The 13,550-nt window shown below is 41.1% G+C and overlaps 1 protein-coding gene across 3 annotated transcripts; it reads right to left on the bottom strand.

Annotated features, from left to right (window-relative positions):
* Nucleotides 1-123: 123 nt before the first annotated feature.
* On the bottom strand, nt 124-12,502 carry txlng (taxilin gamma). Of its 3 annotated transcripts, none has more exons than XM_047363320.1 (11): nt 12,346-12,502; nt 10,729-10,845; nt 10,162-10,309; nt 9,159-9,250; nt 8,093-8,263; nt 7,636-7,830; nt 4,655-4,774; nt 3,989-4,063; nt 3,747-3,839; nt 2,248-2,343; nt 124-2,161 (listed from the first exon to the last, which is right to left on the bottom strand). In XM_047363320.1, the coding sequence occupies exons 2-11, from the start codon at nt 10,819-10,821 to the stop codon at nt 1,808-1,810; spliced, it is 1,437 nt and encodes a 478-aa protein (XP_047219276.1). In that variant the 5' UTR covers nt 10,822-10,845; nt 12,346-12,502; the 3' UTR covers nt 124-1,807. The 3 variants fall into 3 exon arrangements, with proteins under 3 accessions (XP_047219276.1, XP_047219279.1, XP_047219278.1); XM_047363323.1 differs by lacking the exon at nt 12,346-12,502 and adding an exon at nt 12,018-12,138; XM_047363322.1 differs by lacking the exon at nt 12,346-12,502 and adding an exon at nt 11,797-11,966.
* Between the last annotated feature and the right edge of the window lie 1,048 nt (nt 12,503-13,550).

The following is a 13,550-nucleotide window of genomic DNA, read 5'->3' as shown; positions in this document are numbered from 1 at the left end:
AAATCAAAATAAGTTTTGTGTAAAAACATTTCAGCTAGAAGACAGGCTGCTGCAGGCACAGGGTCCTCTACTTTAGTCTTACTGTCGAGAAGAGCACGGGATGGGAAAAATAAATGCACCCACTGGAAATCCTACAAAATGTTTATTGAAAAGCAAGACAAAATTGGAAGAACATTTTACATATAAGAAGTGATTTAAAAAAAAAGCAATGCAGAGTATGCTGACTCATGGCCATAACCTGCAGAGGTAGATTCTGGAATGACCCGAGTCATCCTGGGGCGATGCCAAGGAAAGGAATCAGACTCTGGTTATCAGACTCTTCGCCATGAGTGGAACCATCACCAGCTGCTGTTGAACATTTCCATTTAAACTCAGCATCAGGAGTCATTTAGAAAGATGAGCAACGGGTTAAACACACATTCAATGTTATGTTACTTGGAATACACTGATACCTGTTCCTCAGTGTTATTTAACCAAATTGAAAAATAGGCTGATCTCAGGTTTAAAATTAGAACATGTCAGATGTTGGAAACAGGCCCTCCTCTAGGTTTCCTTATTTCAGCTGCTCTCCGAACTACTGAAAGGAAGATGCCCAAAAGATGGGATGAAGTGACTTTGATTTCAACAAAATCTACTTTACAAGTTAAAACAACCCAGAACAGTCAGTAGTTCAGTCCCATAGTGTGAAACAGGACAGAGGGGTTGATATCTGCAGCTACTTCCTACATCCACCATCTTGGGTCTACACCTACTGTACACATTGATGGGTTCAGAACACCTTCTGCGCCTCCTAACAATTCCCAACAGATCAACATTTTTATTTAAACTAATCAAAACTGACAACCCATTAGATTATTTCAACCTTTCCAAAGTAATTTACAGGAAATCTTCTGTCAATAGACGTAGCTCTTCTCTACCCTATATTGGCTCAACATACACAAAATTATTCTAGACTGGTGGGAAACAAAGGTTTCTTATATTCATCTGACTTTGGACTCTGATATTAAAACATTTATTTTGTATCATTCTGTTCCCACATGCAAGTAATGATGTTCTTCAGACAAATGGTCACAGTGGAGGCTTTGATGTTTCGGACAATCTTTAGCAGAACATGACCCTGAGTTTCACAGGCTGTTATCACTTGAGTAGGTAGAAGATATCCAGGTTAAAAGGAGGACTACAGAGGACAGCCACATTACTGAGTCCTTGGATGATGCATGACATGCACACTTTCACTGTGGAAGCCAAACATACTGGCAGAAGAAAGAAATCTAACAGAAAAGGGCATCTGCTAGAACTCCAAATGAAGGCATTCAAATGTTACTTAGCAACTGTGTTCAGACATTTAACATGACCCACAGTGGCTGCTGATCAAGTTTCAATTTGTCTAGAGAAGTTTGCTTTCTTCAGGTAACATTTCTACAAAATGACAGATTAATGGACAGAAGCTTTAAGAAAACTATTTCATTCATGATTAGATGGAGAGGCAGTCGTCCCCTCAGCTGACCTATCAGCACTGAGGTTGCTAAACCCTTATTGTAAGGATGAGCTCCACTGAGAAGTTGCTGATGGAGCCTGTTAGGAGGAAAAACAAGGACCAATTCAACTTCAACTGCCTTTACGTCTGCACACATTCTTTCAGACAACAGTGATGGTAGAAAATGGGGAATTACTCACAGCTCGCCTCGGATGCTGACTAGAATTGTGGAAATTCTTAATGCAGTAATTTTATTGAGTGAAGTGAAATTACACAAAACAATATGGTGTCAGATTCGGAATCTAGAATAATAGCTGAGAAAAAGTCCCATTACATCTTCAGACCGGCAGCATGGCTGCTTGTTGTTATAGCTGTTGGGGTTTTATCAGCAGCATTCTGCGTGGCCTCTGCTCCAGGCAGCCCCACACCTTGATGGATGCCTCCAGTCTCCTGCTCCTCCTCATGCCCTGAATCTTCAGAATCATTTTTATCCTCCTCCTCCATTGGCAAAGGCTCATGTTGCTGGTCTGGGCCAGGTGACGCCATCCCTTTGTCTCCCTGCTCCTGAAAGAGGCTGAGCTGGTTGCTCAAGTCATTCCTCTCCTTATGCAAAGCTCTGCACAGCCGCTCCAGTAGCTCCAGCTTCCCCTGTAGAGCCTTGAAATGGCCATCACGCAGAGTTTTCTGAAAGACAAAAAACGTTTCCAGACTGCTAGGTAACAACTGTGTGGACACATGTTTATAAGCAGAGACTTGATGAAGAACCTCACCTCTTCTGCCATCTGCAGCAGGGCCTGATTGTTGCTTTCCCATTTGGTCCTCCACTGCATAGTTTCCTTTTCCAGCTTCTTGATCTTCTTTGTCATCTGAAATTAAACCCACACATCAGACCAATAACACGGCTGATATTTTAATAATAATAAAACTTGTTGAGCTAACAGGACCACAAGTAATTACTAATGTAAGGAGACGAAGCAGAGAACAAAAAAGACTGTCCTTTTACAAAAATCAGTGAAAATGTGAACAGAATCTGCTGCTGATCCGACTGTGTCAGATTGGTGAGGTGGAACCCAAACGGCAGCAATAAATAAGGCCAAAACTATCCGTGGAAGCTTCTTTTTATTATACAAACCGCCAACCACAAAGCAATAGATGACAGACTAGTTAAATACAAATGAATCTGAACTGGAAGAAACCATATCTAGGACTACAACCAATTAAGATCTATAACAATAAGAAGCAAACTTAAGACCAACTAAAAACTTTAATTTTATTCCAAGATCAACATAAAAAGCATAATCTTGCTAGACCACGCCCCTCTTAATCCACTTCCTAGTTTGTACCATCCCAGAACTAATAGATTTTATGCAAACTCCCGGGTAATGTTTTGTCTGCACACGCCTGCTGTGAGATACAAAATGGCAGAGGTAGGTGTTTACCAAAAAATAAGCTTTCATTATTTTAGTTATTTTAGACAATTTTGTATATTATTGAAGTCCTAATAGAAACTTAACAATGTTCACCTTTTACTTGAGGGAATGCTGAGACGAAGCCCTCGCACTCAGGGAATAACACTCCCAGACACACACACATTCCAAGCAAACAAATAAACTTCATGAAAAACCAGCTGCTGTACATATGTGTGTTTTAACTAACAGACAATAATGGATCAACAATATAAATGTCACAGTAGTTCATTGTTGCACTGAGCAGGGATGAATTATTGATGGATGATTTAGAGAAATCTGCTTCCGTTTGCGTCTATAAAACTTTGGTAGACCTACAGGAAGATGACAGAGAAACAGCATAAAACCTCACAACAACAGAGAAAACATATTAATCCAATGACTCCTATTTTTGATACATTTTTCGAAATTTCATATTTTATTAGTTACATCAAGATGTTCAAAGAAAAGTGTCAAGTCTCTAATCTAGATGACCTCTAACCCTGAATCACTGGACCTGGACTGTTTGTCCTAAAGCTTAAATTGTCTGATGAGCATTAAAGAATTATCTTTTAATATTTATTACTAGTTATATTTCAATCTTTTAATTCACCATCCAAATATCTACTAAATTTGGATTCATTTTCTGAAAACTGATCAAATGTAACAAAAGAAATACATGCAGCTTAGAACGGGTTAACGTTTTGCAGTAAATTCTCCAGAGATGTAAGGCAGAATGTTCTTCTCTGTTTTTCTTCTTATTCATAGAGCTGGGACTGATGTTTAACGTCCAATACCCAAAGAGATGAAAAGTCAAAGCTCACCTTTTCCATTTCTTGTCTGAAGGTAGTGAAGACTTCATTACTTTTGGCCAAAGTGCTCTGAAACTCTTCAAACTTGTCCATATACAGGGAGAGCTGAGTGGTGGGTGCAGTGAGAAGAACATTATGCCTGAGCTGGTGTAAACATCAGCAGTAACTGTAGGCAGCACAAACACTGATGCAAATGTGATGAAACGAGGAAAATGTTGAAGCCCCTATAAAATGACTGAGTCTGCGTGGCTCACCTGTTGTTTAAGCTGAGTTTCTTGCTCTTTCATCATCTCACATTTGCGTCTGGACTCACTGGCATCCTTCAGCAGCTGAAACATCACAGATCAGACAGCTGTTCAGCTTTGAACCTGCTTCAGAGGATCGAGGGCTTTAACAGGACACGTACTGTCCGTGAAATGTTCAATTGATTAATCCTTCACACCTCTTTTTTTAAGATTTCTAGCAGTTTTTGTGCACGTCTCCCCCATTTTAAACAGCTGTTGTGGTTAGAAGGTACAACAGGTGTTCTGAACCCATCAATGTGTACAGTAGGTGTAGACCTAAAATGGTGGATGTAGGAAGTAGCTGCAGATATCAACCTCTTTCCTGTTTCACACTGTGGGACCGACCTTTCTGGGTTGTTTTATACAGCAACACAAATGACGATATAAAGTGACTGAACAGACAGTGTTGGCTTATGTATAACGAGATACCCTTACTGAATCAGAAGTCTGGCTGGACATGTAACTAAAACCAAGTCTCAGAGCATTGTCAGTGTGTTTTTAAAATGAAAAATCTATTTTCTATTGGAGCAGGAATGCTTTCAGAACTAAACATGGGAACCGTTAGTATACGATTCCCACAATGTTCTGATGAGGAACAGAGAGTCATCTATAAAGAAGAGAAAAAGATGATCTTACAAACTCTCTCTCTTGCTGCTGTTTCTCCTCCACTTCTCTCATCATTTCAGTGATTCTTTGCAGCTTGGCATCCATCAGTTGCTGCTGCAGCTCCTTGTGCTTGAACACTTTGTCTATGTGCTGCAGTAGGGAACAATGTTAGCATGGAAGACAAGCACAGGAACACAATCAATGGTCTTCATCTCCAGAAGTTATATAAAGTTCTAGAAAGCTCCCTAGTCATTGGGGGTGTTGGCTTGCAGTACAGGTTATAGCATTTCTGAAGGATCTTATCAAAGTAGCTGACTCCAGATCTTGTTTGTCAACCTACGGTTTATGATTTTACGTCATTTGCACTGTAAAAAATCCTCAACATGCCAACGCATCTGCAGTTAAACGAACATAACAGGTCAGGCAGCAGTGAAGGAGCCACATAGCCAAATAAACCAAATGTCCCAGCTATCTCTGAAAGAGAACACAGCACAACACGTTTTAGCGGAAACTCTGCAGAAATATATTTCTAAAGAACACTGATGAGGCATTGACCCATCTCTGCAGTGGACAATTTAAATGCTTGTCATATTTTGGAGCTGCTGAGGCCACAGTTACCCCCTCGCCATACTACAACACGCTAACAAAGATGGAGAAAAAAGTTCCCCATCACCTGCAGGTGTGTTGTCAGATGTGGCCACCTCACATCATTGTTTAGAACACTGGATGGATTCCTTATTGATCAAATACAGCATTAGTTCTATGGATCTGGAACTGTGAGCAGGAGGCCAAGATATCAAGGAAATATTAAATAGATGGGAAAATCAACAAAGAACCTCCTATTTGTAGGAGAAAAAGTCATGTGTGGATTCCAAGGAGGGCTTGCTTTGCTTTAGGGGTTCAAGCTGGAAGGACGCTCTGCCTACAACAGTTGGCCATTTCAAACGGGTTGTGTAGGGCAGCTGAGCTCGTTGGTCACACATGGCATTGATTTCAATACATTTACTGTACTGATGTATGCAGTGTGTGAATAAATGTAGGTACCAAATTGAGACAAAACCCTAATCCCTCAGTTCAGCTTCAGGACCTAAAGATCTCCATCAAGACAATGGTTGGGGAAATGTTCATACCTCATAGGCATCAAGGAGGCTTCAACCTCTGAGACAGAAAACAGTCCAATCCCTTTTTTCAGCCAGGGGAACGAGGTTCCCGATCCAGGAGATGTTGTTGCCCTCATGTTTGAAATACAGGTCCTTCTCAAAATATTAGCATATTGTGATAAAGTTCATTATTTTCCATAATGTCATGATGAAAATTTAACATTCATATATTTTAGATTCATTGCACACTAACTGAAATATTTCAGGTCTTTTATTGTCTTAATACGGATGATTTTGGCATACAGCTCATGAAAACCCAAAATTCCTCTCACAAAATTAGCATATCATTAAAAGGGTCTCTAAACGAGCTATGAACCTAATCATCTGAATCAACGAGTTAACTCTAAACACCTGCAAAAGATTCCTGAGGCCTTTAAAACTCCCAGCCTGGTTCATCACTCAAAACCCCAATCATGGGTAAGACTGCCGACCTGACTGCTGTCCAGAAGGCCACTATTGACACCCTCAAGCAAGAGGGTAAGACACAGAAAGACATTTCTGAACGAATAGGCTGTTCCCAGAGTGCTGTATCAAGGTACCTCAGTGGGAAGTCTGTGGGAAGGAAAAAGTGTGGCAGAAAACGCTGCACAACGAGAAGAGGTGACCGGACCCTGAGGAAGATTGTGGAGAAGGGCCGATTCCAGACCTTGGGGGACCTGCGGAAGCAGTGGACTGAGTCTGGAGTAGAAACATCCAGAGCCACCGTGCACAGGCGTGTGCAGGAAATGGGCTACAGGTGCCGCATTCCCCAGGTCAAGCCACTTTTGAACCAGAAACAGCAGCAGAAGCGCCTGACCTGGGCTACAGAGAAGCAGCACTGGACTGTTGCTCAGTGGTCCAAAGTACTTTTTTCGGATGAAAGCAAATTCTGCATGTCATTCGGAAATCAAGGTGCCAGAGTCTGGAGGAAGACTGGGGAGAAGGAAATGCCAAAATGCCAGAAGTCCAGTGTCAAGTACCCACAGTCAGTGATGGTCTGGGGTGCCGTGTCAGCTGCTGGTGTTGGTCCACTGTGTTTTATCAAGGGCAGGGTCAATGCAGCTAACTATCAGGAGATTTTGGAGCACTTCATGCTTCCATCTGCTGAAAAGCTTTATGGAGATGAAGATTTCATTTTTCAGCACGACCTGGCACCTGCTCACAGTGCCAAAACCACTGGTAAATGGTTTACTGACCATGGTATCACTATGCTTAATTGGCCTGCCAACTCTCCTGACCTGAACCCCATAGAGAATCTGTGGGATATTGTGAAGAGAACGTTGAGAGACTCAAGACCCAACACTCTGGATGAGCTAAAGGCCGTTATCGAAGCATCCTGGGCCTCCATAAGACCTCAGCAGTGCCACAGGCTGATTGCCTCCATGCCACGCCGCATCGAAGCAGTCATTTCTGCAAAAGGATTCCCGACCAAGTATTGAGTGCATAACTGTACATGATTATTTGAAGGTTGACGTTTTTTGTATTAAAAACACTTTTCTTTTATTGGTCGGATAAAATATGCTAATTTTGTGAGATAGGAATTTTGGGTTTTCATGAGCTGTATGCCAAAATCATCCGTATTAAGACAATAAAAGACCTGAAATATTTCAGTTAGTGTGCAATGAATCTAAAATATATGAATGTTAAATTTTCATCATGACGTTATGGAAAATAATGAACTTTATCACAATATGCTAATATTTTGAGAAGTACCTGTATGTTACAGTACGTGTTTGAGCAAATGTGAACTTTCAACATGTTCTTTATACTCATAGAGAGGATTCCCACATAAAGCAGATTGGATCGTTTCTAAACTCTTAGGATGACAGTGTTATTATGGTGCTACTGGAGTAAGTTGCTTTGTTTTCATACCTCCTCTCTGAGCTCATACTGCTCAATGAGCTTTTTAAGCTTCTCAGCCAGCTCCATGTTCTCCTGCCTCAGCTCGGCATTGTGCGAGCTGTGCTGCTCCATCTGCACTTCAATATCACCCAAAGTCATCTGGAAATGGAGCATGGCCTCCTTACGTTGCTCTTCATACTCTCGGGACCGCTGGGCATTCTCCTCCTGTCAGTTGGTAGACGGGGAAATATTCTAAGGATGCTTCTTAATATTACCAGGTCACCCATTCACACAAAGGCCCATACCAGGATTCTTGCTTAGGACAGAAATATGGAAGGTCAAAGGATCAAACCTCAGAACCCTACCCCATCATTTCAGATCTGTTGCTGATGCATCTAAAACAGCTTTTTAAATCACCTTGCATTTAACAGCATAACATGCGGCAATATAAAGCTCAATGTAAACAATGCTAGATGGATTATGTTACCTTCAGAGTCTTGTTGTGCCTCTGGAGTTCTCTGCAGAGACTCTCCAACTTGCTGCGGGCCAGGATGGCTTTGCTGTGCTCTCCTTGTAGGTGGATCTTCTCTTTGACAATCTGAGACTGCTTCTTCTGCAGGCCTTTCAGCTGTTTCTGCATGCAGCGACTCTCCTCCAGCTGAACAAAGCCATTAACAAAACAGGACTTTATTTTTTGTGGGTAAATAAAAGCACCAAACAATGATAGTTTGTGTGTCAACACAGGTCACAAAGCCAACTTTGGAAAACGAATAAATAATCGGCCCTTTCACGAAACAGTTCCAAGATTTTGTGCTTTCATAAAAGACGCAGACATGACGAGAACGTCTCCTGTTCTAAATGAAAGAACACATCATGTCCAAAAACATTCTTCAATAATTCCTAATTATAACAACCTACATCAGAACACCAACCCTCTGCAAAGACAAACGCTCTGTTCTTTCTCGACACTTCAGTGCAACTTGTCCAATGTGAGTTAATGACAATTATTACAGCAGATCAAATATGATTCCACTGTGTTTTCACATGAATCCTGCAGCTAGCTCACCCCACAGATCATCTATTATTGAGACATCAAATTTCAACCCAGGTTAATCCATGACTAAGTGTCCTGTTACAGTACCATCCCAACCCAAGGAGTAACAGGCCTTGGTTCAGATGAATCCCCACACCTCTGTGATCCTTACAGAAATCACTCCAGAGTCCTGGCATGAAATGTTCTGTGAAAATGGAGCATAAGCTAAAAATGTTTTTCCTTTCTTCTAGCTCCATCATTGGTTAAGTGTTATTCATGGACATGTCCTAGCCAAATAAAAAGAACCTATCATCAGTCTTGATTAGATCAGTCTCTTGTTCCATGGTCTCCGCATGTCCTCTACACATCATCAACTGAAAGGTCCTGACATGGAAGACTAGTAATGGGGGGTTAGTGGTTGAGTGTTTAGGGTGGAACTAAGATCTGAAAAGGGCACATGAACATGAATCTGGACTTGCTTCTCCATTTGTTCACACAAGAAACAGACAAACGTTCATACCAGGTCTGCATATTTCTTGCACAGTGCTGCCAGTTTCTCTTCAGGAGTGGCAAGTGAATTCAGTGCTTGCATCAAGAGAACAACCTCCTTTCCTAGAGAAGAAGAAGAGACCAGAAAAAGTACATAAAAATGGTGGTAAAAGCTCGACCTAATTTATTATAGTACGTAGATTTTAACTGAAACAGCTGCTTGAAATGATAGTTGGCCCAACTGTTCCTTACAAAACTGTAGATAACTAAGAGTAAATCACATTAGATTTTTTACTGAACAGCAAACACATGGTAAATGGGCTGCAATTGTCTAGCGCTTTATCAAGTCCCCAGAGACCCCAAAGTACTTTACACTAAAATCAGTCATCCACCCATTCATACACACACTGACAGTGGTAAGCTACAATGTAGCCAAAGCTGCCCTGAGGCAGACTGATAGAAGTGAGGCTGCCATACAATCGAAACCACCGGACCCTCTGACCACCATTAGAAGGCCAGAAGGGTGAAGTGTCTGGCCCAAGGCCACAATGGTTGAGACACAGAGTGGGGGTTCCAACCGGCAATCAACCAGTTACAGGACGAACTTCTACCACTGTTGCCCCATGTTGCGTAAGCTTTAAAACACATGAAATAAAAGTAAGAATTGTGGTGAGATTCAACATTTTGAGTGTTAGCATTTGTTGCTATTTCAATGTTTAGCAGCTTGGTTTATGAAGTCCTGCTACTGAATAGTTTGAAGCAGAGACAAGTGTGGGTTGATTGACCGTTTGGAAAAGTCCACCTACATCTCAAATCTAAATGTGAATCCAAGACAGGCCAAGCATTTTGGATAAGGTCAAACATTCAAGCCTTGTTCACATTTTGTTCTCTGAAACTAACCAAAACATATTTAAGCTTTAAATCCCTAACCCATCAGTACTGAACAGGTAACGTCAGAAATGAAACTGATGAAGGGATACCAAAGTAGTAACCAGCTCTTAGCAGGAACTTATGAAGAACTGTGGCCTTCCTACCGAAGGCCTTGTCGTCTCCAGTCTTTGAGTCTCCTCCAGGATCAAGCTCCGTCTCCCCCAGGTCACTGGGACTGTCCTCTCTGCCTGGGGTTTCCCCTCTCTCTTCCTCAGGGTCACACAAACATAAATGAAACCCAGTGACCTCCTCCTGAAAAACACACACACACAACCGACATGACAACAAATCAGCCCTAATGCTTTGTTAATATTATCATCAACAGGTGATTTTGATAGAAATCTCCAGGAAAGGTTGGGGTTTAAGTTCTTAGTTGTACATCAAAGCTCAGGCTGCTGGAGAGAAGTGATCATTTTGAACTTTAACTTCGGTTTTCCGCACTTTAATTTGATTTAAGTGGGTCTGTTGTTTACTCTCTAGGCAAAAAAAAGGCAGTGTTATCCTTAAACATGCAGAACTGTTAGTATTAGGCCGGTGTCATAGAACATGCTGACAACATCCCAGGTGAAAACCAAAAATCCGAAATAGTTGTCTGACAGATGAAAAGGTGACAACAAAATCTAGTAGATTAAACATAGCAACAACATTGAATCCAAAGGATCATCAGTTACCTGACACGGACTATCCAGATCAGTCGGGGAATCACTGCCACTCACTATTCTTCTGTTTGGCAACTCAATCTCACAAACGCCTGACGTCTCCATTAGTAACAATCCAATGCTAGAAATCTACAGAAAACAGGAACAGTTAAAATTTACACAGTACACCTTTAAGGTTGCAGCTTGGTTAGATTCTTTAATAAACTCTTTTAAAAATTGTTTTGCCAGACTGTGCTAACCCTCCAGTTGTGTATTGTAAATAAACTTACAAACTAAAGGAAAACAGTAAATTTGCATTGTGACTGTGTGGGTGGACAACCAGCTGCCAACCACTGGGCCAAGTCCTTGCTTTATTGTCATGCTTGAGTTTTGTATCAAAACATGGTCCCTTTTCAAATGAAAGCTTACTTAAATGCACAGAAGCTCCCCAGTCAAAGATCATAGAGGGTTCAATGGCTTTTCAATGCTTAGATGTCCACAACTTAAACATGGACCAGAACGTCCAATGTCTCAGTGAGCTTTTAGAGCATTAGATCTGCTTCCACACACAGCTGACACTGAGTTTAATGAAAGTCAGGGAGTTCCTCTAGTCACCATAGAACAGTCATAGTCCTGTAGATCTATACATGCTGATGTGCAACATGCTTCTCAGTTTACCAACATTGTAAAAAGGATCACTACTGCTGTGCATTTGCATTTACAGCCTTGAGGAGGTGGAAAAAATACATCAAATCTGTATTTGTCCAAAAATATTTATTAAAGATGGTAGAACACAAATATCCACGACCAGAAGAGCTAAAAGTCTAGTTTCAAGAGAATTTTCGATTGTGCTGTACACGAATGTTAGAGAAAACCTTTAGATTAAAGTTTAACAAGTGGACTTTAACAAGAGGAGTGTACTGAGAACCATCTAAGAAGATCCAGTCCCGCTTGGAAGCCGCAGCAAAGCCTGGGTTTACCCAGGAGTGTTAACAGATGTCGAGCTTGGTAAACCTCATCACCACCTGCTTCACCTGTACCTTTCAATACGAGAACGAAACCAACTGAATTATAATGATATATGAAAAAAACTGAACCAACCTCAAGAAGTTCAGATACTGGGAGTCACCAAACGATAAAACGCTTCAAGTCCAAACTGAACTTGAAAAGGAACATCGGAGTTTGACAAAGCGACGAGAAATCCCAGATTTTGTTTGACAAACTCGATGTTCCGGATTAACAAGTTTTCTTAAACAGATATGAGCGAAACGCGTGTTTTTCTACTCTTCCGGCTCGTTTTTGCGACGTTGCTTCAAAGCTACCTTTGAACGGACTCCCGCTGAAACACACAGTGTCGAGATTTCCCAGAAACGTCTCAGATGTTATCCTGAACAACAAAGAGTGCAGCTGACAAGAGCAAACCACAAAACATTAAGAAACAGGCGGTGTTAAGTAGCTACTGCAGCGAGCTAACAGTTAGCTAACGGCTATCGGAGGCTAGCCTTGTTAGTGAACTTTACTTAAAAATGTTGAACAAGTGAAAACAAACATTAGGCGTCTTTGCAGCACTTTCCCCAGTGTGTTCAAGTTGCATAAAGTCTGCAGTCACACAACCCAACACTCAAAGGAAATAGACCCCAAAGCGCTCACCCGAATATTTTTACTGTGCAGCGCGAAGGTGGACACCAATAGCTAGTTAGCACGAAGCTAACAAGTACAACATCCGGGTAGCACCTTTCAAACTACTACTACTGTTGATCTGTCTGGCAGCGGAAACATACACGTTGTCTAATCTTGTTTAGTTTTTAGAATGTGGTATTTAAATGCTAACTTATTCAACTCAAACAACTAATTAAATCACAAGACAACCAGAATTCCACAATTTTCAAATTATATTATTTTAACGTGAATGCGAAAACAAAAGCTCATTGGTTCAAATTCGTCAATAACGTAATCACCTTGATAGGGCTGAAGTCTAAACCCACATTAACCATTGACTGATGCCCTTCATATAACTGTTTATCTATTCGACAGCTTTTCTATTAATCAATATAGAAATCTTTTAAACAACAAAATAATTACTTTGTAATAAAAATAAAGCAATCTACTTCCATAAAGCAATTGTAAATAAATATATTGAGACATTCGATTTAATTTGGAAATACTTCATTTATCTCAAAGGGAAATTAAATTTTGCAACTCAAACTATTCAAATGCCTTTAGAGTCTTAGGCTGTGGACAAGAAGGATCTCCTGCAGTGGTCTGTATTACAGTGGATTTGGAGAAGCCTCTCGCTGAAGATGATCTGTTGTTCACAGACTCGGTTGTTCATTATGTTCTTCATTTTTTGAAGCAGCCTTCTTTGTGCATTCAGCCTGAGAAGTTCCAGAACAGTCCCCAAGAACAGAACAAGCCTTCTTTATCAGTTTGTTGAGCTTATCTACTGCACCCTGCTGGCGGTCAGACGTCTCGGAGCTCCTCCGGTACTTGGTCCCCATGAAGCGATCACACAATCTATCTAAAGACTCTTAAAGGAACGACTCTCAACCAGTTTCTAACTTTTAGCTCCTTTAATCTAAGTTAAGGCAGAGGAATTATTACAGAGATCAGTGCTGAGGCTCCCGTCTCAGACTGTCATCGTCTATTAGAAGATGACGAAGAGCCTCGATAGAAGGTCACATGTAGTTTTATATCTGGCACTCCAATGCAATGGATGTTCCCTCCCTCAGTGATTATCAGTAGACTATGTGTCACCATTGTGGTGTCTATCTGTTAGATTGTGTAGTAGCAGGTGTCCATCCTTAATCTAAGTGTGCTGTAGGTTTCTAATCAACCCAGTTATACCAGCTGCTCCA

The sequence above is a fragment of the Girardinichthys multiradiatus genome, chromosome 4, assembly GCF_021462225.1.
Source record: "Girardinichthys multiradiatus isolate DD_20200921_A chromosome 4, DD_fGirMul_XY1, whole genome shotgun sequence".
Lineage (NCBI taxonomy): Eukaryota > Metazoa > Chordata > Actinopteri > Cyprinodontiformes > Goodeidae > Girardinichthys > Girardinichthys multiradiatus.
Note: the sequence above shows the minus strand (reverse complement) of the source record. Positions and strands in the feature narration are given on the sequence as shown.

Excerpts from the sequence above, each read along its gene's own strand:
- txlng (XM_047363320.1), bottom strand. The coding sequence starts at position 10,821 with ATGGAGACGTCAGGCGTTTGTGAGATTGAGTTGCCAAACAGAAGAATA. Across the intron at positions 9,251-10,161 it reads TGGAGACGACAAGGCCTTCG|GAAAGGAGGTTGTTCTCTTG; the intron begins GTAGGAAGGCCA and ends CTTCTTCTCTAG. Across the intron at positions 3,840-3,988 it reads AAACTCAGCTTAAACAACAG|CTCTCCCTGTATATGGACAA; the intron begins GTGAGCCACGCA and ends CCCACCACTCAG.